The sequence below is a fragment of the Squalius cephalus genome (genome assembly GCF_949319135.1).
Source record: "Squalius cephalus genome assembly, chromosome: 20".
Taxonomy (NCBI): domain Eukaryota; kingdom Metazoa; phylum Chordata; class Actinopteri; order Cypriniformes; family Leuciscidae; genus Squalius; species Squalius cephalus.
The window spans coordinates 26,218,475-26,245,170 of NC_137141.1; the positions used below are offsets into that span (position 1 = coordinate 26,218,475).

The 26,696-nt window shown below is 37.4% G+C and overlaps 2 protein-coding genes across 22 annotated transcripts in view; both read left to right on the top strand.

The window, feature by feature from the left end:
* The window catches only part of gphna (gephyrin a), a 79,942-nt gene extending 68,952 nt beyond the window's left edge, over nt 1–10,990 (top strand). For 9 of the 20 annotated variants that reach the window (XM_079853370.1, XM_079853386.1, XM_079853384.1 and 6 more), the window contains 10 exons: nt 505–563; nt 2,846–2,999; nt 3,082–3,203; nt 5,039–5,126; nt 5,603–5,676; nt 6,840–6,904; nt 7,317–7,418; nt 9,209–9,312; nt 9,399–9,495; nt 9,588–10,990. In XM_079853370.1, the coding sequence (XP_079709496.1) occupies nt 505–563; nt 2,846–2,999; nt 3,082–3,203; nt 5,039–5,126; nt 5,603–5,676; nt 6,840–6,904; nt 7,317–7,418; nt 9,209–9,312; nt 9,399–9,495; nt 9,588–9,721 (999 nt within the window). In that variant the 3' untranslated portion in view covers nt 9,722–10,990. The remainder of the gene's footprint in view (nt 1–504; nt 564–2,845; nt 3,000–3,081; nt 3,204–5,038; nt 5,127–5,602; nt 5,677–6,839; nt 6,905–7,316; nt 7,419–9,208; nt 9,313–9,398; nt 9,496–9,587) is intronic. The other 11 variants (XM_079853372.1, XM_079853375.1, XM_079853378.1 and 8 more) reach the window with 3 other exon arrangements.
* Nucleotides 10,991–11,553: 563 nt separating this feature from the next.
* Nucleotides 11,554–26,696, top strand: part of pals1a (protein associated with LIN7 1, MAGUK p55 family member a) — a 30,139-nt gene continuing 14,996 nt past the window's right edge. Inside the window, exons 1-2 of one of the 2 annotated variants that reach the window (XM_079853391.1) lie at nt 18,388–18,414; nt 18,592–18,855. The gene's annotated coding sequence lies outside the window, so the exon portion shown is untranslated. Of the gene's footprint in view, nt 11,750–18,387; nt 18,415–18,591; nt 18,856–26,696 lie in introns of those variants that run through there. The other variant, XM_079853390.1, reaches the window with a different exon arrangement.

The following is a 26,696-nucleotide window of genomic DNA, read 5'->3' on the forward strand; positions in this document are numbered from 1 at the left end:
AATAATTGTAACTATTATAATTAATATATAATATTTCAAAATAAATGGAAATAAATAAATAAAACTTCTAATAAATAACTTTTAACTTACTCAAAATTAACCGCATCCCTAAAATAATAGCTTTTGTATTTTTAGAATAAAAGTACTTTTATGAGTAATTTCTACCTTTTGAGGATGCTGCCCATTTTGTTAGTATTAGCTACTTTCTTGGGGCAATTTTCACGTATTTTGACCCGAAAGTGAAACATGCATACTTCAAAGTGTTCAAAGACAATAAAAAAAAATATATATATATATATTTAAAAAAAAAAGATTATACAGAAGGATTTTTAAGGTAAATATTTAAGGAAAAATGTTTTGTGTTATGGTTTTAAAAAGGATAAAACAAGAAACACAACACATAAAACCTTCTAAAAAGTGTGTAGGAACTTTGCATATAAATGAAAGTCCAGTGTCGTTCATTAGTGTACAGGTGTCTGGTTATGGGTTGGTTATGAATTACAGGGTACAGAGGAGCTGGAAGTGAGGATCCTGGTTCAGGCCCGTCCAGGACAGGATATCAGGTGAGTTGGACTGTAGTTTGCTTCCTCAAGAAAAAAATACTTTTCTTTAAACCTAATACTTACTTTTTAATTAGATTTTTACTGTATTTTCCCATCTTAGCTCTTTCCCTGCCAGCATTTTTATTTTATTTTTTAAGTTGCCAGCCAGTAGAGTTTTTGATCATTTTCATCAGAAAAAATGTCATGGCCCCCAGAATATTTTGTTGTATCAATATTTGAACATTTAAACAACAACAACATGAAAAATGGTTGAAAAAGCATTAATACAATCACTAGTAATACGATTTAATTGCTTTTCATTTTTGATCAATAGGTGGTGCTGTCACCAAATTAATATTGTGTGGTCAGTGTGAGGTGACTATGACACGTACAAAGTTTGGTGTCAATACGTATTGTGTAGTTACAGCCTCAGAATCAGCTTGGCATCATGCCAACAATTTCGTTGATGCGTTATTTGATAAAGGTTTTGTCTATCAAAAAGCTTTTAATAACTTTTTGCCAACGTGGACTGAAGAGGATCTGAGCCAGTTTTGGTGAAAATTGGACCATCGGTCTAGGAGGAGTTTGAAAAAGTAGGTTTTCAAAGAAATTTGACCAACAATGGCATAACTGGTATCATTGTTCTCGCAATGACTCAAGGAATCTATCAAGTCAAAATTGATTAAAAAAATCATCAAAACGCAATTAAATTAATCGAAACGCATTAAATGCATTAAAATTCATCAAAAGCTATTAGCATTTTTTTTTTTTTTTCATTTTAACTTTTGACCACAAGGTGGCTCTGTCTCAACTTTTTGAGTACCTTCAGGGCACAGTGCCGATGACACTTGCCGTGTTAAGCCCAATTTATACTTCTGCGTCGAACTCGCGTTGTAGCTACATCGTAGGCTGTGTGTAGCGCACATACCCTTCGGTGTACCCTGACGTGCACCTCTCCAAAAATGTAACAATGCGTCAATTCTACGCGGACGCAAGCGCTGTGATTGGTCTGCTAGAACCCCTCCCTCGGGTTTCACATGCTCCCTCTACATGTGTAATTGCGCGTCAACGTAGCCTGGTTAAAACCAGACCATTCTCAGTAGTAACTGAGTTATGGTCTGGCAAAGCTTCATTGATAACTTATTTCCAAAGGGGCGTCACCAACGGACGTCGCTCAAATGCCTCTGGGCGCAATTGGATAGACCTAAAACCAATCAGAGCGATCGTCATCGTGTAAAGCCATATGCTGCATCCTAATTCGTTACACTACGCCATAAAAGTATGTACTCTTTTTGTGAAGAAAAGGTATTTACTTATGAATGTGTAGCAAAAAAGTAGGCAAGCTTTGGGACATACTACTTCGTCATCTTTATCGGACGGATCTGTCGCGTGCATCCTGTCACGTAAACTGCCCTGTCAATCGTCTTGTCACAGTTATAATCCTCTATTAAATCTAATTTAATTTCCTACCATTTCGGAGAGAAATGTAGTAGCGCGTTCATCTGCCAGTGGGTCTTTCATGGAGACTGTCCTCATGTGTTTGCAATTTGAATATAATAATGCATTTAAAAGTTGGTGCGCTTCACCAACGGACGTCGCTCAAATCGATACGACAAAGCGTTTATTAAATAGGTCATTTTACGTCAGAATTAAAAATGGTCGGCGTCCAAAATAGGCGATATGGGAAAATTGGGTATTGTTCGACTCTGTTTACTCAACTGAATCAAACGTTGTTGATTTTTGGCAAACCATTCAGAAGTTATAAGCAAAAATAGCTATTTTTTTTATATCTCTTGACCAGTTAGAGGCGCTGTGCCAAAACGCTGCATATAGCCTCAGTTCATGCTTGTGATGACATGTACAAAGTCTCAAGTCTCTATACGCTCAAGGGTTGCGGAGATATATCCTCACATCCATTTTTATTTCGTCAAATTCATTTGTGCGTTTTTTGAGAACTGTTTATCAAAAAACGTTTATTGGTAATTTTAACCTTTTAACCTTCGGTCCTTGGCCCCTAATAACTGTTTTCTATTTGGATACATTTTAAAATCAGAATTAAGAATTTTTATAACATTATAAATGTCTTTACTATTACTTCTATTCAATTGAATGCATCCATGCAATCCATAAAAGTATTAATTTCTTTAAAAAAAAAAAAAAACGGTAGTGTATGTGTACATATATCATGTTTGATGCTTGATGTGAATATTCTTAATAAGGCTGGCTCATTTGTTTAGAATAATATAAACTGGTATTTTAAATGCTGATGTTAAAGTCTAGTCACTTGCTTGTGTCACACACAGGCCTATAGGTCATGATATCAAGCGTGGAGAGTGTGTGTTGGCTAAGGGCACTCACATGGGTCCATCTGAGATCGGCCTCTTGGCCACTGTAGGAGTCACAGAGGTGGAGGTGCAGAAATTCCCAGTTGTAGCAGTCATGTCCACTGGCAATGAGGTAGGGCTTGCTTTGTTACTCTCTTTTGCTCATGGTCATTTAAAACGAGTTTGAACGTGTTTATATATGCTTATGTGTGCAGTTGTTGAACCCTGAGGATGACCTCCACCCAGGCAAGATCAGGGACAGTAACCGATCCACACTGTTGGCCACCATTCAGGAGCACGGCTACCCCACCATCAACCTCGGCATCGTCGGAGACAAGTCAGCATCCCTCCTTTACCGCCCACACACAAGCATACGCACACGCACACACACTCACACAGTCAGCTTTGCACATATCTAAATCTTTCCAACCTCAGCACTCCTCTGAAACTCCAGCTCATATATTAGAATCGATACAGGATCATACAACGTCTCAGCAGAATTTACCGGACGACAGCACTTCCTGCAGTCCTCTGAAGTATTTTTCCACCGTTATTTGTCTTCACATACATATACTGTAAGGATGTTTACAAAAACATGTATAAGGAGCAACTACAAATAGGTTTACATTGAAAGTATCAGTGATGAAAAACGAGTTTGACTGAAGTATTTAATGCATTTAGTATAAATATAAAATATAACAAGATATTGTGTATTTTGAAATGTATTATTTATTGCTTTATGTAATTCTGCTGACATATCCAATGAAGTCTATCAAAAAAAAAAAAAAAAAAAAAAACGAAAAGTAAGGACAGTAGAAGAACAGGTGTTTTTATTGCAAGTATTGCAGGTTAAATATTGATAAAAAAAAAAAAATAAGTTCAAAGGTTTGGGGTCAGTAAGATTTATGCTCACCAAGGCTGCATTTATTTGATCAAAAATACAGTAAAAACTGTAATATTGTGAAATATTATTGCAATTTAAAAATAACTTTACTCTTTTGATATAATTTAAAAAGTAATTTATTCCTGTGATGACAAAGCAGCCATTGCTCCTATTTTCAGTGTCACATGATCCATCAGAAATCATTTTATTATGCTGATTTGTTTTTAAGAAACATTTCTTATCATCAATACTAAAAACAGTTGTGCTGCTTAATATTTTTGTGGAAACTGTAATACATGCTTTTTTTCAGGATTCTTATATGAATACACATTTCAAAAGAACAACATTTATTTGAATCTTTTGTAACGATGTAAAAAAGATTCAAATAAATCTTTTGCAACTATGTAAAAGTCTTTACTGTCACTTTTGATCAATTAAATGTGTCCTTGATGAATAAAAATATTAAATTCAGGTTATTTCTTGCATTCAATTTGCACTAGCAACAGTGTAACGCCGGGTTCACACACACTCTGTTTGCAGTACGCAGTGCAGAAGCAGCACGGCTTCGTGTGCTTTCACATATGACACGTTTGCAGTGTGCAACTGATCCTTTGCTGTATACCACAAACACAACATTTATTGAAAAATGCTTTTTCAGCATTGTGATTCTCTTTGTACACATAACAGTTAAGCAAAGTTTCATAGACTTATTCACATTTAAGTACACCAATTTAAACAATGTATCATTCAATTCATTACTTCTAGTTTTATATATTAGGTTGCTCAAGAAAGTGGGATAACATTTAAACATACTTTTCTTTTAAGGTAAAACTTAAACATTGACAAAACAGCCGACTCTCATGCCTTTTTTATTTTTGGATATAAATCTACATACAAGAAATGCGGGTCATAAAGAACTTTGTTTTTCCACCTCCACGAAGAGACGACTGTCATGTCGCCTTGTTAATCTAAATATGAGGTAAGGTGTAGTTCCCCTTGCTTTACTCTGGGCGAAAAGCCATGTGTTTATTTTTTATATGCGAACAATACACTGTCACTTTAATAGACAGTGCGGAAACAATACGCACTACTCCTGGAACACACTGCCAGACCGCATCCGTGTGCGGTGTGAATGCTATAATCTGTTAACAAGGGCTCGGGAAATAAAGTATGTGTGAACCTGGCGTAAGCAAACATTTGACACTTTAAACCAATATGCCAGTAATGGATGTGGCAAAGAGAAAATGGAAGTCATTTGGCATGAACATGTTTTCTAACTCTCCCTGCAGCCCAGACGACCTGCTGAACGCCCTAAACGAGGGCATTAGTCGTGCTGATGTCATCATCACCTCTGGGGGCGTGTCCATGGGTGAAAAGGTCAGTTGATTGGAGTTGTCTGGAAGTGTATGCAAGGTCACATGCTTTAAATGTCTGAGCTTTTCAATAAAGGAATGCGGCCTCACAGATCAATCTGCTTCATGTCAAGGAGAGGATTCCATTGGTTTACCCAAAGGCCATGAGATCTCAGATCAAAACACTTAAAGAGCTTATGCCACAGGTCAACGTGTGTTTTACTGCCATCTAGTGTTACTGCTTGTTTTTTTTTATCACAAAGCAACATTTGTTAATCTGACCTTTTATTTTGGGTCTTTGCCCAGGCAGCAGTGCACTGACCGCCTCTTGCTCTTGATTTTCCACCCTATTAATTAGAGCTCTTTAATTACTCAATGTTTCACTTCACCAGGCAGGGATAGATGTGTTGTACTACATAAGAGGAGAAACGCAAACACACACACACACACACACACACACCACTAACGTCTGTTTTCTTTTTCTTTTCTTTTTTTTCTCAGGACTACCTGAAGCAAGTGCTGGATATAGACCTCCATGCCCAGATCCACTTCGGTCGAGTGTTTATGAAGCCAGGGTGAGTGAGAGAAGCAGTGTTAGTCATGCAGAGCTAGACTTGCGTAAAGTCTTGATGGGGCTGCACTGACATGAGGGAGGCATTTGGTTGTGCTCTGGGATAAAACTAACTGTCGAAAAACTCTTAAAAGTGTTTAATGCCATGACCTCCAAAATTTTGTCAAAGCTAAAATATTGATAAGAACCACTGCACCCTGACTCCCAAAAGTTGGAAGTACCCTGCCAATCATATTTCTTCAGCTCTTGCTATTTTTGTGTGCAATATGCATCAGATGGTTTTTGAACATTGGCATGTAATCTGATTCAAAGACAAAGTAAACAGAAAAAGAGCTACATGTTGTTTATATCAGTGTTCTTTTAGTATTATTTATATAGTTCTATAGTTTTTATTTATGTTACATTTGCTTGTTTGTTTTAGTCATTTGTAAATGTGCTTTTGTCATTTTATTAGTTTTAAAAAATATATTTTTATTTCAGTTGTATTTTTAGTAATACATTTATTTAGTAATTTATTTATAGTAATGTATTTTTATTTCAGTTAAATAAAATAGTCAACATTTCTAATTTTTGTTTGTTTTTCATATCATATTTATATTGTATTTTATTTTTACATTTATATTTTATTTTATTTCAGCATAAAGGCACAATATGTAAGATTTTTGGATTCAAATATCCAAAAACCACTAGAACAATGTTGTATATTTTGGTGACTTGTTTTTTTAATAGTTTTAGTTAACAATAACACCAGTTTTGATTACAAGGCTCTCTAGAATACTTGATTCTGATTGGTCATTTATGGCATTCAGCTCATTTGAGTTTGATGCAAGATGATGCCAGTGGCATTAGTAAAAAACAAAAAAGCTTGAGTCTATAGTGGTGATATGATGAGAGTTAACCACATGAGAAGACAACAGAAAATATAAGGAAACATCTGATCGCCGAATGCCCTGATTGACCAATCAGAATTAAGTGTTTTAGAGAGCCGTGTAATAATTTGCTATAATAACCCACTGACTGTACATTTTCTCATGAAGTCTGATTAGGGAATCTATATATATATATATATAATTTTTTTTTTTTTTTTTTAATTTTTTTTTTTTTTATTATGATTTAGTTTTTTCCTGGAATTCAGAATATTAACGCTTTATTCTATTTCTGTTTCAGTTTGCCTACTACGTTTGCCACCTTAGACATTGACGGTACACGAAAACTGATCTTCGCCCTTCCAGGTACAATACGCCATCTATTTGACATGCAAACAGAGAAGTATTGACAGGAAAAATGTTCTCAATGAGAACACGTACATACACAAACCCAGGTGACTGAGTTTCCTGTTTTCCCCATGTATGTATTGTACCAGTTAGAACAATTTCCCTTATTCTAAGTATATACATAAACCTACATCTCTATATAGTACCATCTCCAAACTAAATGGTCCCTTCTCCATTCAATATAATCAGCCCACGGTTACCCACTTATGTACCCTTCTGCAAACCTACATTTCCCTTCTTGCCCACTGGCCCGATCAGCTTCCCCAGGCTTGCCCCCATCCCGAGCCCACTGTGCTCCCACCTTGTGCCTTCAGAAACCAGGTGGTCGAGGCAGTGGTGACAGTGGCGATTTCTATATTCCCCTTTAAAGGTAATTTCACCTACAGAGACACAGGGGCGACTCTTCTGGAGACTGTGCCCCTGAGTGACAGCGAGGCCAGCAGACTGCCTGTGCCTCCTCCCCCACGAGGAAGTAGGTGCTCTTAATTCAGGAAATAAGCCCTGTCTTCAGCCCGCGCTCAGAAAACGGAAATGGACTTGAAATTTTGACACAAAATCCTAATGAACTGGTTTTCGAAATCAGAACAGGATTTAACCCGAAATCTCTTTTTAGTGCACTTGGGCTCATTTGGGACCAGTATGATATAATTATTACGGACACAAGATATTAATAAAACTTGAAAAAGCCTTGTCTAATCTAACAACCTCCAAAACACAATGAAATGAAACATAGGAAATCATATTTTTGTTCTGATTTTCCAATGTGACGCTTTCTGTTCTGTTTTCTGAGAGAAGCTTTGTGTTTTTGCTTTTTCTTTTTTTTGCGTCCATGGCACTCCTTGTAGTTATTAGTTCTGTTGCAACCTCTCAAAGCCCTTCCGTTTGTGTACCGTGATGTGGCTTAGTGTCTTGAAATTGCTATTTGTCTGAAATAGTCCTGTCCTCCTTTTGCTTTCAGTGCCCCTCTTCCCTTGCTGCCGATGTGGTGCAGCACCTCTGCACTCGACACACTCTTCTTCCTTGACTGATTTCAGTAGTGTGCTACACATTTGTCTTATCAGAGAGTCTTGGGTTGTTTTCACACTTTATTTGATTGGTTTGGTCCGAACCAGAGTTCAATTCCTTCCCCCAGCCCCAGTATTATTGGGCTCCGAAATCTACATGAACACAAATGTACATTTGCATCCTCAACATGAGTGTAGCTTTCACAGCAACCTGACAAACTGAACTCTGACATAAAAAAGACTCTTTAAATGGGCAGTTGACCCAGAAATGAAGATTTTGTTATCATCTACTCACCCTCGTCTCGTTACAAACTCGTATGACTTTGTCCAAAGAACACAAAAGAAGCTTAGTAAAATCTTTATTCTGCTATTTTTAATTAAAGTATACAGAATGAAAAAATAATAATACTTTTATTCAGCAAGGATATATTAAGTGTTACAAAAGATTTCTATTTCAAATAAATGCTGTTATTTTGAACTTTCTAATAATCAAAGAATCCTGAAAAAGAAATATATTCATATATTATATATTATTATTAATAATATGATCAAAAATGGCTGTGTATATATATATATATACATATACATACGTACAGCCATTTTTGTATATATATATATAGTTTCCAATAAAATATTACTTAGCACAACCATTTTCAACAGTTAGTTATAAGAAATGCACCAAATCATGGCTGCTGAAAATTTAGCTTTTCCATCACAGGAATACATTACATTTTAAGATAGAAAGTATTACTGTTTTTACTGTGTTTTTGGTTAAATAAATGCAGCCTTGGTGAGCATAACAGACTTATTTCAGAAACTTAAAAGAAATCTTACCAAACCCAAACTTTTAAATGGTAGTATACAATAATTAGATTTGAGATGGCAGATATTGGTATATTTTCAGCAAATAATGATTCAAATTGCATTCAGTAAAACTATCGCTTGACTTCAGACAACTTTTTGTGGTACTTTTATGCTGTTTTGTTGTTTTCGGAGCTTGACAGCCACTGATCATTGTATACATGAAATGAATGGAAAAGAGCAGCACAAACATTCTGCTAGTTTGGAACGACATGAGGGTAAATAAATGACAGAATTAAAATTTTGGGGGTGAACTGTTGCTTTATAGACATCAGTGGTGCTTTATCAGGAGACAGAACTGATTTCCTATCTACTACTGATCCACAGTTTAGATTCTGCACCCCACAGTCACAGCCGTAGTCTTCACCTCAACAGTCATCTCTCCTTTCTCTCTCAGGTAACCCAGTGTCAGCTGTTGTAACCTGTAACCTCTTTGTCATTCCTGCATTAAGAAAGATGCAGGGGATACTGGACCCACGGCCCACCATCATCAAAGCCAGGGTGAGCACAGCCACAAAAGCTTTTGTGACTTGCATTGTGTTTCTGTACTTCTGGGATGTCATCAGTGTGTATCCTTTTCTTTGCAGCTTTCATGTGATGTAAAGTTGGATCCACGTCCAGAATATCATCGCTGTATACTGACATGGCACCACCAGGAACCACTTCCCTGGGCACAGAGCACAGGTATACATAATTAGTTATGCGTATATTCACAGACACATGCTATAAGTAACTTATCTGTATGCTAAATAGCAATTTCCTGCTCTGTTTCTCAGGAAACCAAATGAGTAGTCGGCTAATGAGCATGCGAAGTGCCAACGGCCTTCTGATGTTGCCTCCGAAAACAGAGCAATACGTGGAGTTGCACAAGGGTGAAGTCGTGGACGTCATGGTCATAGGACGGCTATGATGTCATCTTAAGGGGACAGACCAAGTATAGAGCAAGAAAGTGGTGCATGTCCACATATCATTACTATTCTGTAATATGCAACGGCACAGCTAGTTTTTATTGATTTGGGAGAAGTTGATCCAGTATAATCAACATTTCGAACAGACGAATATGTGAAATTTATGAAAATACGACTTCAAAGACATCATAGTATTTCAAAGACAGAAAATATTATACCTTTTAAATTGATAATATATATATATATATATGAAATATAAGAGATTTATTCTGTAATATATTGTTATAATTATTATGATTATTAATATAATGATGAATATTATCATATTAAGCAACTCTGTTCTCTTTCATTGCAATTGCTTTGTGTGTTCAATGCTAGAACTTATAGATAGCCGTAGCATTTTAATAGACAGCTGTTGGCGCCTGTCACACATACATCAGAAAGCTTATTTTCTCATCGGTAGAAAATGTGTCACTGAGGAATGAAAAGCTCTTCAAAATGACAGCGGGGACCCCTTTGGATCCCCGACGGGAGCTGGATCTTTTCATCTCTCCTCGAAGTGCACCAAGGTGACCCAGCTTCTTTCCCTTTAGTATTATATGCTCCATAAAGACTTCATTATGCTTCATAAAGGGTTTACAAAACCGCTTTGCTTGTTGTTTATCTTGTGAGTCGTGTTTATGTGCGCAGTGCCAAAAGCCAGGGCTGTGGGGGGGGGGAGGTCTTGTGGTCATGACGCCGAACAGCAGCGAGTGTCGCCGGTATCACAGACTTTGTACGGATTGTTTTCGCAAAACGATGACGGGTGAGGGTCTGTGTAAAGTCTGTGCTACTTCAGCGCACACAGAGGCATGTCCTGTGCTACAGGCTACCTCAGTCTGAAACATACTTCATAATAAACTGGCCCTCATAGCTCTTGCCCTTATTACTCTCTATTTTACCCACTACCCTTACATTTAAACTCGCCCGGCCCAATCCTAGAGGCTGAGCTCCCTGGAAACTTTTATTTGTTAACTTCGAAGATGAAGACAGCTTATTTAAGTGCTGACAGCCTTTTTAAACAAATTGCATAAAATGTACAGTCAAAAAAATGCAAGAGTGATATTGTACAGACAAGTGACCAGCACTCCTAAGGAATATACTATGGTATTGAAAAGATATTGAAAAACTCTGTACTATAATATCATTTTCTGTAATACTAATGCGAGAATTAAAATTCTTGATCATTATGTAAAGACGTGGTTGAGTTTCTTTTTTTAAATAAACTCTGAAAGCTGATTGAGTTCTCCATATCTGTCATTTATTTTCATGCATGTATGATGTATGTTTATTATTTACTAAATATTTGTTTTAACATCTTTTTTTTTTTAAATATGTACTTAATAATCAATAATATATTTTTTGATACTCTCTTAAAATATAAGCTTTTTACTTTTAGCATTATTAAAGATCGACATAGTAGGCTATATAGCAGGCAAAAAGCTGTTTGTCAAGTTAGGTGAATACCATAGAGTGTAGACTGTAAAAAAAAAAAATGATAGGTGAATACCTGAATGTACACTATTCACAGTGGACAATTTGCTATACCATAAGTCTATGGGTGTTTTTTTTTTGTGTGTGTATTTTTTTTACTTAACGTTTGGATCTATAATATTAAAAGTGGTTACAATCTAAAAACTGAACAAGCCTTAAAAAATTCCAATCCTTTAACTCGGTTCAATTGAAACCGACCGGTTTGTAATCGACTCTACGTGCTCAAGGAAAACCACACCTGATTGGACGGTGGAGTTTAAGCATGGTGGATCTGTCCAATCAGAAGCGTCGTCTCATGCAGTTGCCGGAGGCGCTGTTGAGCCGCTCTCCGTCAGTCTCACAGACAGACACACAATACCGAGACTCGAGTCTCTAGCCACAGCGACCCGTCACACAACATGACAACAATCTAATGGGATATTCTGTGAACAAAACCGCTTTTGTTGGAGTATTCTTACATTAATTGGACTAAAAGAACGGCACATCTTACTGAAGAGGTAAGCTAAGCGACACTTTCAAGTTGTTTTGGCCGTTAAAACGCGGCGTAAGTTAAGTGTTGTTTGCAACAGGTTGCCTGGGAAAGAAAGCAGCGCTGCACTTCGGGAAGTGGCCAGCTAGCTGTGTTAGCTATGCAAATATTCAGCATAACCCTAAAACACACTCTCATTTGTATCAAATAAAGCACTAGAAACATTCAAGAGACAGTTTATAAGATTTAAAAGTTATATGTTTCAGTGTTTGTTTAGTTTTGAGGGCACGCCAAGCTCATACAACGGCTGTCTCTCAAAACCTAATGAGCTGCCTACCTAGACAGCATTTGTAGGCATCATAAGCGCTTTCTACGCCCAAAAAGTGGCAGTTCACTAGGTCTTGAGATAGATGCCCTGTTGTTTGGATTAAGTAATAGTGATTATGAAGCTACATGTTTAAAAAGGCAAAACTAGGGATTTAAACAACATGTTGAAACTGCCTGGAAGTTTCTTTGATCGATACACGGACTGCCATTGTTCATCTACCTTCATTACAGCCATTAGGACACAAATGTCGCATTGTTCCTTCGGGAAGGTTCAGAAATCTGATAGCGCGAACCCGTCATATTCTCTCTGGTGTGATTACTGGGATACCATGGATCAAAGCTGACATGGAAAGGGCGTTATCGTTTTATTTTATGAGTGAATTGCCCTAAGGGAGGTGAAGGGGAATGATGTATTTCACCAGTCATATTACAGACATCTATAGTTTATGTTGATAATTTGTGAATTATTAAGAGCCTGTGTCATTCGTGAAAATGGTCTCGGACTCTAGACACACTGAGCTGTTTACTAGGCATATGAAAAGTGTTTATGTGCTAATAAAATTGACTGTTAAGTGTTCTGGTTTATTTTATCAACCTCCTTTTTGAATATTCAATGGACTCTGACAGTTTGATGAGCTAGTAAAGGAGATTTTTCCATTATTGATCTATTCTTGTGTTCCTAGCTGCAAAAGTTTACACAAAGTGACTATAGTATGTGTAACTTGTTGGCTACACTTTAGATGTTTATTTTTTATTAGGCTATAGACTCCAAAATCATTTTACCTCACTTTTAGGGCATCATATCACCTTAATTACTTGCTTATGGAGTGAGTTTCAATTAATATTCTGGATTAAATACGCTCTTGACAGTATTTGTGACAAATATATATTGTCATTGTAGAGATATATATATATATATATATATATATATTTTTTTTTTACTGGAAAAGTCATATCAAATCATTGGCCAGAAAATGTGAGAACCCTACAGTATTAAAATATGTAGACTACATAATGTGAAAGTCTATGGGGGTGTGACAGTTGACCCATAGACTTTGTAAGTGCTTCACTGTGTCAACACATTTTGGCTTGGCTTTGTTTGTTTAGATGTAGCCTACCTTTTTATGTTGCCAAGTCACCAAAAGTACAATCCCACCCGGGGCTGGATGTGATCCATGTCTTCATTCCATTATTAGGAGCACAATTGACAATCTTATCATTTCCTCAGATCACAAGCTGCGAGTCAGCTGGCTGCTCTGTGTTGTTTAAAGATAAGTGTTCACTGCATGCTGTGATATAATTCAGCTCAGAGGTGGCCGTAGGTAACCTGTATCAGCAGCACAGTCACAGAGATGACCTTCCCTGCTCTTGATGTGCGTACTTAAGTCGAAGATCAATTGTTCCATAACATTATTCAGTGCTGTTGATGGCAATAAATAATAGTAGGTTATTATGGCACTCTTGGTACAGGTGTGGAGTTACTGCACAAATAAATGATGTTATAACGGATGATGGAGGATTTTGGCTCTGGATCAGATGGGCTTTCTTTCAAGGAGACGGTATCTGTTTTCAGAGTAGAGCGAGAGGTGTTAATGCCAGCACGCTCTAGAATCATATTACCTCACTGCCACGTTCCTTCAATGAGTCTGGCCTGTCAGACTGATGAAATCTGATGGCCTGTTGGATATATAGAATAGAATATATAGAACAGTGCGACTCTTCAGAGACGGTTTGATATTATCAATGGAAATATTTATATCCAGAATAATTACATTTATATCCAAATAGGCTAATTATTAAATGTAGGCTAATCATTTCTATTCTTATTATTATAGTGTAAAAAAATGTGTAAAATAACTTTTTCATTTGTTGTTGTTGCATTTGTTTGTTGTACAGTTTAAAAATAACTTTTTTTAATTGTTACATTTTTTCAATTTATTCCTGTAATGGCAACATTGAACTTTCAGCAGCCAACTCCAGTCTTCAGTGTCACAAGATCCTTCAGAAATCATTCTAATATGCTGATTTGGTGCTTAAAAAAACATTTATAGGCTAATTATCAATGTTGAAAACAGTTGTGCTGCTTAATATTTTTGTGGAAACTGCGATTACTTTGTTTTTCCCAGGATTTTTTTTCTTTGATGAATAGAATGTTCAAAAGAACAGCATTTTTTTACAATGTGAAACTTGTAATATTATAAATGTTTTTACTCTCAATTTTAATTTAATTTAATGCACCCTTCAGAATAAAAGTAAAATAAGCTTACTGACCTCAAACATTTGAATGGTATTATGTGTTCAACCTCCCTGCTCTAGATATTATTTTGTTGCATTGCATTAACCATTGAAATACCTGTGTTGGTCAAGCATTAAGTTCTTATCCACGCTAGTGACAAACACCAGCATCAAATGTTATCAGCAAATGTTTTACAGTTATGTGTGGAACTAGCAAGTAGGCTGATAGTCTCAAGTGTTTCAGCCTCATTCTCAGGTTCTGTTACATCTGTGGCCTGGTTACATAAACTGCTTAGACTAGTCTTAAAAGTTAGTTATCTATTTTTTGTTTAACTTTTTAAAGTCAGTTACATAAAAAGATAGATCGGTCTAATTTGACCTGGAAAAGTAAGTCTGATTAACTCTTATTCAACTTCTAGTTGGTTAAACTAGCCTAGTTCTTAAGATACCGTCTTAACATAGTGGCTAAGTTTGTGCAACTGGCCCCTGGTATTAAGATGCTAAGTGGACAATGCTACAGGTGTAAACAGGGTCTAAAACGTTTTGAGCTTGTCCACTTTCGACCAGTTCCAGAGATAGTCGAAAATTGCATTTGACCGGATTGCTTTCATAGTGTAAACGCTCATTCGTTCGAACAGCCACAAAAGACCACCTACTCTCTGCCTATCTAATGTGTAAACATTATGGGAGGTGTGCTAGCCAGACGGGATTTAGCTATACTTTACCCTCATAACCGGTAGTATAACAAGCTTAGCTTATTTTTTATAGTTTGACATGACATAGAAGAAAACGGAAAGGTTTTGTGTATGCTTTCAAAATACTCCCGCACCTTGCTCATCTTCCGAGTGGACATTTCTCCGAACCCGCCGCGAGTGCCACAGAGAAAACGAACGCATTCAAAATCTGAGGTTAAATTAAATGATTTCATTTTCTGCTCCAGATATAGTAAACTTTTCAAGATAATATTTTAACTTTAAAATGTAACATTAACATGATGGTAATTTAAACGTAGCCTTTGTAAAAATATAAAGCAAAACAAAGGTAAAAAAAAATGTAAACAACTAGTATTTCCAAGTCGACTAGCAGCAGCAGTATCGTTTAATAGTCGAATAGTCTCGCACATCCCTAATGGATATCAGAGCAGAAACGAAAGCTGCTGCTCTCCGTATGTAAATTGCATGAGCTTATTTCATCCATTAGATCAAAAGATCTGAAAAATCCCATACATTTAACCGCACATAGACTCTCCTCTCAAATAAATCAGGACAGAAGTGGTTGAAAGTGGACAAAAGAGATGGATTAAAACACCAGTTGTAAACAGGTACTTGTCTCCTTGTGATCTGATCGACCAAAATGCATCTTAATACCAGGTGTAAACTGGGCCTCAGATATGTGTGATGCATTGATGTGGGAAGAGAGGTATGAAGGTGTAGACAGTAGGGCTGCACGATTAATCAAAATTAAACTGAAATCACGATTTGGTAAATATATACACACAGCGACTTAGTGAAGAGCGTCTCTGTGATCAGTAGTAAATGCTGCTCCATCTGAAAGCACTGTGAGTTTGAGTCGCTTTAGCCAGGACTTTTTATCTGATGGACTGTGGTATGGGAAGAGGCTGGTACCTGTGGCAGCAGTGTACAGAACTGCTGTAACCCGTCTGTGTCCCCTGAGGAATTCTCAATCTGCTGTCCTGATGGACTGCCACGGTTAAGAATAAACAAACCACAAACTCTCCTAGAGAGCCCATACGAAATGCCGTGGGGCTACTGTTCTGTCTAGACCTGGATTTTCCCACTACTTTTCAGGGGGCCTGTGAAGAACAATAACAACACGTTGGTCCCTGAGTGTTTTAACGAATGACCCCTGAAAAGAAAGCATATGGCTCTCAAATTATCGACTTGAAAACTCATCAGTTGTGTGAAATGTTTGTTTTGACTGTTTGTCACCTGGCTTGTGCTAGCTGTGAGGAATCCTCATTAATCTCTTGATTCCGTTTGGGATCTGTCAGATCTCAGTCATTCATTGCAGGCTGGTCCAGGTGCAGCAACCAGTCAAGAGTGGATGAGCCACAGATCACCAGCACTGTGTCTAATAGGCTTTCAATGCTATAAATTGCAACACATCACATCAGCACACTTTAAAGCATGCAAATATTTTTCTGCTGCTTTTTTGTACCACCGTGTTGATCATTTTGTGTTCTCACTACGGATTCCAAAATAACATATAATTTAAATACCAACGGCGACAAGTCAGTGGGTTGTCTGATTGACTGGTGAACTTGATAGTTATAGATCAGTGGTTGTGATTAAAAATATATGACTCCTAATACTAGGAATGCTCTGATCACCATTTTTCATTGCCGATTGTGATTTTGTTTTAGAAGGAAATTGACAGACAATGCAAATTGAGAGTGGCGCTTATGGAATGGCAGAAAAATGGTGTTTCCTTTGTTACCACTGTACACAAAGCAGTGCTGCGCTTTATACAGAGATAAAAGGAAATATATGCAAAAAGCAATAAACAGTGCTTTAATTGCAGGATGGTCTACTAACATTACTGTTCAGGTAAGTAATATGGCCTACAAAAGAAATCTAATAAAGTAATAAAATGTAAAATATCCCTGCATACATATTTTTCACTGTATAAATTGATAGACTAATGCTTATTAAAGCTTAAGTTATTCATTCAAGAGCTGTGAGTAATGTTCTCTTTGCCTTTTGTTTGATTCACATTAATGTCGCAGTCATCATCATGTTAATAGACTGCTGCCACTTTAGAATGCAGATCTAATAATACACATCATATATTCTCCCAACTATTTATGCCCATTTAAGACATGAACTGTTAATAAAAGTGAATACTCTCCAAGCAGGCCATTTTTTTGTCATATTTTGTGTGCATTTGGTAGTTTAGACACGCACACATAGCCTAAAGTATCATTTGCTTGTGTAGTTGTGTAGTTGTGGTCCGTATCGGAGCACACATACAGAAAGCCGTCTTGAAGTTGGAAACAGCGTCTCTCTCTCTTGCGTGGATTATTGTGCTTTTAATTGCTCTTTTTATTATCAAACACATCCTGCAATTTAAAGTCCGCGTGAACCGGAAGTTGCAAACGACTTTTCTCCAGTGTTGTGACGTATTTCCCAGTGAAAAGGAATATTGAACAGAGGGCAGGGTTTTACTCTAGCGCTCCTCCTCTCCATCTCTCACTCATAACAGACTAACGGTTTGAGGGGAGTGGTTAAGCGTTGCCCAACCCAAGCCGTCAAACCTACATCATCAGAGAAGGAACGCCATTCCAGACCGGAAGTAACTTCAGACTTTGATTAAAGATTACGACGGCAAACCATTTTTTTCTGTGTATTAACTTGCACGGATTCATTTTTCACCACAAGACTAGTAATATGCGCTAACAAAGTAAATAGGGTCAATTTTGATTTCATTTGGACTTTAACAACACTAGAGACTGCATTTTACACCAATCACTGATTGATTCTGATGTTAAGTTTGGGTTTTAGGGAGAAATGACAACGCTCCGCTGTGAAGGGAAGGAAATGGTGCTAGACAGAACTCTTCTAGTTCTTAATGGTTTTACCTCAGATATTTTCTTTTTATAATCCTTGGAAGCCAAAATCGGAAAATAAAATGAATATCACAGGCCTAAAGTAATGTTAAGTTCTCTCGGCCATTGTCACTAATTAAGCAGGGATTTTTGAATTGTGCTCGCTGTAGCTCCAGGTGAGAGAGATCTCTCTTCTAGATTGTGAAAAATGCATCACAGACAAATGGGTTAATATTATCTTATATATGTAATATAATACCTATATAGCAATAATAAATAGTATGTGTGTTTTCTTAATTTCTCTACCGATAGCAGAACCTGTAAGGCCGGAGCTTATCGGTACTGTGGTCTTTCATAATTTAGCCCCGGGGCCCATTTAATAGCAGGTTTCGGTACCTATCCCTAGTATTCAGAATGTGGTGTATGTTGTTGATTTTCTCATGGTTTGAGAGGTGGAGCCTTGCAGTCTTGTTTCCACCTGTCGGTCTGTTGGGTAATGTATTCTCCAAACATTTCCATGCACATTACTTTTTTTGAATGTCTTCTATGGAAGTTGTCGACTGAAGGCGAGTTGAATGGTTTATTTATTAAGGTCATGTGCAGGTTTTATTTTCTGTTTCTGCACTAAAAAGGCCAAAAGTGATTCATCCCTGCATGCTGGTGTTGTCCTTTACATACCATGCTGTATCCACATATTTTCCCTCTGTTTGTTTCTTTCCCTCTCTTTTCCACTTTCTCTCCAGCATTGCTCTCCCTCCTGGTACTAAGTGGTACGTGTTCGATTCTTAAGAGCCTGGAATCTGGAATTTTTTTTGTACGCAAACACTGGGTGTTGGAATGTTGAGCTGGAGCTTTGGAGAAGATAACGATCCTGGTCTGTTTCTCCTCTACAGTGACAGCCATGGAAGTGTCGGCCTGTCCAGCTTCCCTATCTCCTGCATGTCTTTGCAGACATCAGCTTTTCTCTTGTGCATTTTCCAGTTCTCTGATGAGAAAGATTCATATCTGTGAGTTGTCAGTTAGTTTATTCTTTTAATTTCAGTGTAAAGGTGTGGTGGACCCCAGAGCTGTGTTATATTGTCAGATAGTTATAAAACCTATTGAAGGGTGATGAAGTAGGGAAAGGAGCTCCGGTCCCTCCCTGTCACAGAATTCAGGGACTTGCCACTCCTCAGGACGAGCTGTTTCATGTCTATCAGAGTAACAGGTTCATCCTGTGCAGGGCAGAGTCTGCCAGGCCAAGGAAGAAAACTTCCTTCATGTGAATAATGCATGTTATTTAGTGCGTTAAATGGAGCTCTTTGCTGTTTGTTTAAGCTAACAGGCCATAAGAGCTTTATATAGCCTAACTCATTTAGTAAGCCATCATACTCTTACAGACAGATTGAATTGCCACTCATCATCTTTGAAGAAAGCAGCATGTGCAGATTATATATTTAAAAATTACACAGTAGTCACAATAGACAGTATTGAAATTTGAATTTGATCAAAGGGATAGTTCACCCAAAAATGAAAATTCTGTCATTGTTTACATGCTGTTCCAAACCCATAAGACTTTCATCCATCTTCAGCCCTCTACAATGCAAGTAAATCACTCGCATATTTCATACTAGGCGATTAAAATGTCTTTAATTAGCCAATGGCTTGTAAATTGTACAATTTCACTCGCATGTTATTGAATTAGACTAAAGCCGCAAAAAAAATTTAGCGCAGATATAATTTCATTGTCTGCTGAGCTTTACGCACCGTTGCTTGGCTGAGAGTGCCCTCTGTTGCTTTCTAAATGCAGGGCTCGACATTAAAGCGTAACTCTCGCCAAAATGCAACCTAGGGTCTTTTTGTTAATCTACCCGAGGCAAACTTTAATTTAAAAGCATAATAGAATGGAAACGTCACTTTTAAGATTGACCGTATTTTCGTTTTCGGTCAAATTGCCTTTTGAATGGGAGTGCTAGGGGCACTTCTATGATAGCATCAAAAATCGCTATTTTTAAAACACTAAGAAGGCTCGACACAGCATGAAACTTTGCTCGAAGTATCACCAGGGGCTCTACACATGAACTCCAGCATTGAGAACATTGTTTGTGTACACAGAGTTTACGGAAAAAAAAGGTTTTGAACAACTCACTGTAGCTGTGTCCGCCGGCATTTTGACAGTCAAAAATAGTCGATCTCCGAATGCGAATGAACTGACTCTGAATTTTAGTATTGTTTCTTATATGATGATCCTTTTTCAAATACAAGGTCAATATTGATTTTCACTAACGACAAAACAACAAATTATCCGTGAATTTATATAGAACTAAGTAGGGCTGGGCGATATGGAGCAAAAAATATATCTCGATATATTTTGCTATATCTCGATATACGATATATATCTCGATATCTTTACAGGAAAAATAACCCCCCAAAAACTACTGCAAAAACAAATAGCCTATGCCAAATACCACAAAGTCTTTTTTTATTGAAGTGCAAAAGCAGTTCATGTAGGAACGAAGTGTTTCTGGGACATTTAAAAAAATAAATAAATCCCTGTATACAAAAATAATAATTTAACTGTAAAATAAAGGAAGAAATAATACATATTGCACTATTTTAAATAAACCTGTATAGAAATATCATTACTAATTTTGGCAAATAAATAAAAAAAATGCCATATATCCCCCAAAAACTGCACAACTGTAGAGTAAAACATTAATTAAAAAAAAAGTGATACAAATGCATCTAAAAATTGACACATTGTTACAAAATCACACTGTCTGGGGCCTCTGGAGAACTCAGAACAACTGCTAGCATAAAGTTTAAGGTAAAAATAACTGCCATTAAATTACAGTATCTTACTACTATGCAATTAGATAAACTGTTCATTCATTACATCACTTTACCTCTGTCTTTATCCACCTTTATCCTCTTCTCTTCTTTTTGGCACTGTATCTATAGCAGAATAGGTAGGCTAATGCTAATTTATAATGTGTCATGTAAATTCGGCCATCCGTCACAATCAGGAAACTTTCACCGTGTCTAGACCTGGCGCGAGCTGCCAGGCCCGTTTCTACAGGGGAGCATGTTAAGTGTGAGTGTGTTAAGCGCCCTCAAACAAAAGCAATGCAGCGAGAGGCGACGCTACACAAAAAATTACCAACAACAACTGATCGCGCGCGCGCTGTTTCTGACGCACTTCAAGCACTCGCTGGGCGGGGAAAGATTGATGTGCCTGACCGGACTCGGGGGACTTGGTTGAATGAGACAACACGCGAGGGGAGGGGGAACAAAAGCAAGGAGGCGGAGGAGGGCGGGGCGAGCACAGCACAGAGAAGGCAAACAAGCAAAGTGGCGAAATCAGAATTAAATATAAACAATATCGATATATACGATGTCAAAATCCATATCGAGTTTAAAAAATATCGAGATATATCGTAAATATCGAGATATCGCCCACCCCTAGAACTAAGCTTTAGGAGCTTTCCATCTTTACTCTCCTCCCTGTTACGCTGCATTCAGAGATAGACTATTTGTGTTTAACTTGTGTTTAGCTTGGATTAAACTGCTCGATTCATATGGAGTTCTTGAAGCATCAAAGTTTTGGTTTTGGTTGAATGGACTTTAAATGGAGAAACAAAAATGTCTCAGGTTTCATTAAAAATATCTTTATTTGTGTTTAGAATGAATTAAAAAATTATTGTGGGTTTCAAATGACATGAAGCTAAATAATGACATAATTAAAATTTTTGTGTGTACTGTGTCTTTAATAGCCACTTTTATGACCGCATTCTGTCATTTTTGTCTGGGTTTTTTGCATTGCGGAAATCATTGGACATCTTTTAATCTTTTATGATTTGTGGCTGATTATCTCAAATGATAGCCATTAGAACTAGTCACATAAACTGTTCATGTGTAAAGTGGAAATTTGTTTGTTTTTGATCAGTATCATCTGATTACTTTTCTTGTTTCTCTTTTCGTTTACATCAGCGAAACTACTCTATCACAAAATCTTGCCAGGAATGTGACCGGTGAGAGGCCTTCATGTGTATTGCGTAGTGTGTTCACAGTCGCAGTATCTGTGAGGACCGTTTCCCAGGTGGAATGAAAAACAACAGGGTTGTTGACACAGTGCCCACTAATGCTCACGTCTCATTGGCTGCCTTTGGGCCAGCCGTGCTGCACCTGCTCTGGCTAGAAACACCTGCATTCACCACAAACGTGCTCTTCCTAATCTACCTCGCCTCATCCCTGGTCTTCCACACTGGGAAATATTAGCCTTCCCTTTGGCATTTATCAAAGATCAGCCTGATTATTTAGCCGATAAAGGCTAATGTTTGGATTTGGGTTGGTTTACTACATCAGTGTAAAGGGCAGATTCTGTTAGTTAGAGCCCAGATGTCCCTATTCCCTGTGTAAGAGGCCAGAGGCTTAGTGTGCTTGGCCGAGCTGTAGTTGAGTCGTGGCCAGCCAGTGGCTGAATGGAACAGGAGGGTTTGAAGTAGGCTACTTAAGCTCTTGAACAGCAGATGGTTTGAGGCTTTATTTATGTTTTTCAGTCTTAAGGCTCTCCACTGCGTGTTGTGTCATAAAGTAGGGGGGAAGGGGAAACATCGTTAAGACAGTAGGAATTGGTGTGAGTGTGTTTGTGTACATTGTGCACGATCTGTAAAACAGCATTAATTAAGCCGCCTTGCACAACCCCAGTGTACAGAATGACCTCATATTGGCTCACCTGCAAATGCCTGGTACAAGTATTGAATTTTTGTATCCTGATAATTGTGAAAGCTATTATTTTGGTATTATCAAAACACTGCAAACGTAGATTGAACATGTTCAATGGGCGAAAACAAGCGCCGAACACAGATCTGACAAAACCGGACAACCGGTCTGTTGCCGTTGGTCAGTGTCTGTTGGTAAAATAAAAAAAAAATTGCCTTTTTAATTAAAAAATATTTCAAATTAAGTAACTATGAAATGAACCTTGAACATTTAAATAAATATAGACAAAAAAATTTAATAAAAAAATTAAATAATTAAAACCATAAATAATTATGTGCTTGTAAGAAGAGTGGTTTGCTGCAAGGCTGGGACAACAATGAATAAGTGCAGCCCTTCTCCTGATTTACAGTATAAAGAACCTGTTAGGACTGGGTGGTGCATTGACTATGTAAACCGATACTGTGGTGTTTGAGAAAACAGTCAAAATCTGCTAAGGGGTAATAATGGAATACCAAATGAATTTGCGACAGCTGAGTGAGAAATATGTAAATGTAAAAAGCCAAACATGCCCGTGTGTGTGTAACATGTCATTTATTTAAGCCACGAAATAAACCTTTAATGTAAAAATAAACATTCCGTAAAATAAGTATAATGAACTATGCAAAAAGTCGCACGTTTTATAATTACCACAAAATCAAACATAGTTCACCCTTTATGCATGTTATCACATACGTGAAAAACTTAGGCTGGCTGTCTTTTGGAATATTAGAGCTAAAACATCGACTTAAAGCTGCCGTCTGCAAGATTTTTTTTTTATCATATTCATTGAAACCGACACTATGATCTGACAGAACAACACAAATCAGCCGGTTTTAGAAAAAAAACCACGCTTCTACCTCCACCTGGAGCCTGTTATTTGTTTTGCAAAAATCCACCGCTCCAGTTCTTCTGGTCCAATCAGCGCAGGGCTGTGTGAGATCTGACTGTCAATCACAGTTCGTGCACACGCCACAGATCACCCCTCCCCTCTCGCGCACGTTACAACATCACATGCACACGCCTGAAGTTCGCAGGTGTTGGATTGTACGAAGCGTGATGGCGGAGAGAAAATCTACTTACAAGCTTCCAATTCCTCGATTAACAACCAGAGCTAGGAGGTCCAAAACAACTAAGAAAAAGAATATGATGCTTCGATGCTGAAGAGACGGTTGCGTTCACAGAAAATCTGGTGCACAAGCACTGACGAGCACGAACTCGATGGGAGGGTGCTTGGTGGTAGTGGGGGAGGGGCATGAGAGTTGTAAACATTCAAAATTTTGGCTAAGTCCCCTCAATCAGAGAATGTCTAATAGGAAGAGAATTGGCACTCTCTGCTTACTTCCGGTTTCTGGACTGGCTGCAGTAACACGTCTCTGTCCATGCGGGGGCGCTCGCAGGCGAGTGCAGATTGAATGGAGGTCTATGGCGAAATACCCCTCAAAATCCACTTTTCTCAGGATATAATTTTTTGTCTTGTAATTTGAATGTTGTATTCGAAAGGAGATGCAAAGAAATTACACATTGCTGGGTGTTAGATTTTTTAGAGTCACTTATTTGCTTTAAAAAGTCTTTTAAAATGTCAATGACGTCAGAATGCTGACGTCATTAGCAGAATGCTAGCGTGTTATGGGCAACAACAACTCAACCTGTAAGAAATCGAAAAGAAATAAGTACTCGTTCATTCAACTTTCGACCTATAACCCATGTTGAACTTGCAAAACCTACAATAAAATCTGAGATTTCTCAACGGCAATCGGGTGAAAGAGACAAATTTAGCCGTCTAGCCCCATAGACTCCCATTCAGTCTGCACTCGCCCGCGATCACCTCCAGTGGAATTCTAATGGAACTGCAACCAAGATCGATACAATGGGGCTAATAGGAAGTGCCAAGGCTCTCCGTAGACGGGCTCTGCCTCAATCTGCCAAACTTGCCGACTGCAGCTTTAATACTCAATCACTTCACTGAATACTTAGTGGCTAAGAAATAAATAATTATTACTTTACGATCAGTTTTCAAATTATCATCATTTGAATGTCATGACATCGATGTCTGTCAAAAAATAATGTGCACAATTCACAGTAGTATTACGAGAAGTAGAGGTCCAGCGAGTACATGCATTTCTTGGAAACCCCACATTACCGGATGTTTTGAATGTGTCGCTGCTTTCTGAGATGAGGGAGATCTTCACTCGCTGAAATTGAATCTAAATGATCAGGCCAGGGTACCGAGTGAAATACTTCACACTACATGCTAAAAAGAATAAACCTTGGTTTTGACGGACGTTTTATGCACGAATTATGCATTCTGATTCTGATGTTCCTTATTTGAATATTTTCACCAATTTCTATTCTTGAGTGATCTTTTTTTCATAATTTTGGAAATAGATGAACTTTTAAATAAATGAGTGATCTTGAGATGAGTCCCTGTATAGTTGTCCAATTTGACTCTCATATGCTGATGTAATATATATATATATATATATACTATAAACTATAAACTTGGCAGGTGATTTGAAAAAAATGTTCCAATAAAAGATGATACATTTATAAATGATAAATTAAAAATATTTTTTTTAGCAGATTTTGACTCAAAAGTCTTTTGCCCTGAAACAAAGTACCTTGCAAGCTTCATTTACCCATTGTGTGCCATATGAAAAGAAACGTAGAAAATACAGAGATTCTAAAAAAAAAAATGGCTAATAGGGTATTTACAACTGTGTGTCTACGATAACATAGTTGTGCATGTTAATTGTCTGTCTGATATGATCAGACATGATTTGCTCACTTCACTGATGCCAGATTAAAAAAATGGCAAAGGTCAGACAATCATTTTTGTATTTCCATTTAAAACCATGTTGCATTTCCTAAACAATAATTGTAGCCAAATTTCCAGTAACTCTGGCTGTTGTTGAGTGTTATTTTGGACCCTGTACAGCACTAGCCTATACCTCAGTCGTCCATCTGAGCCACTCTCATGAAAGGTAGATGTCTGTTATGTAAATGTACGGGGCTTTCTAGCATCGTCAGGGGGATTGTTTGATTTGGCTCAGGATTGCTTATTGTCTCTGGTGCGGTGTAGTAGGCGGCCTTAAGATTGTTGTTATCTGTGGCCAGCAGGGTGGAGAACCACCATAATGACGTCAGCATGAGTACCTGAGTGTAGGGAGTGTGTGGCGCTCACGTGGGTGTTTGCTACATTCAAGGCAAGCTACATCTGTGTGTAGGTGTAAGGCTACAATCCTCTTATCTTTTTATAGGAAAGATTAATTGGATTTTCTCCTGTTGATATCTGCACACCTGCATCCAAAGAAACAACAGTGGCTTAGAGGTCTTAATGAAATAAATCTGTTCACAGCTCTTGTTCTTTTATATCTTAATGTAACCTTTATTTCGGTTTACACTAGTAATCAGGTATTAAGATTGCATGAGAAAGCGTTTGCATGCAGACGTGCACAAGCCCTTATATTGGTCTGGTCTGCGGAGGAATGTCATTCCCAGGCTGTTTTGCATTCCTTCCGTGTGCATTATGGGATTGTTGCTCCATCACTGCACAACGATGACCTCAGAGATGGCTGTGTGAATTATAATGGAGGCACGCAGGAACTATAAACAAAAATATCTATATTGGCAAAGCTGCTTTTTCAGCAGTCATTACTCCACTCTTTAATGTCACACGATCCTTCAGACATCATGTGAATATGCTGATTTGGTGCTCAAGAAATATTTATTATTATTAATCAACTGTATTTTTTTGGAAATTGAAACTGGGAAAAAGAAAAGAAATGAATACATTTATTTGGCAATGGCACGTTAAATTGATCAAAAGTTACAGTAAAGACATTTATAATGGTACAAAATATTTATTTTTCAACTAAATAAGAAATATTTTTTGAGCTTTAAATCAGCATATAAGAATGATTTCTGAAGGATCATGTGATACTGAAGACTGGAGTAATGATGCTGAAAATTAAACTTTGCAATCAGGGTAATAAATTACATTTTAAAATATATTAAGATAGAAAACAGTTTGTTAAAATGTAATATTTAACTTTTCTTTTTCTTTTTTTTACTATTTTTGATCAAATAAATGTAGCCTTGCTGAGCATAA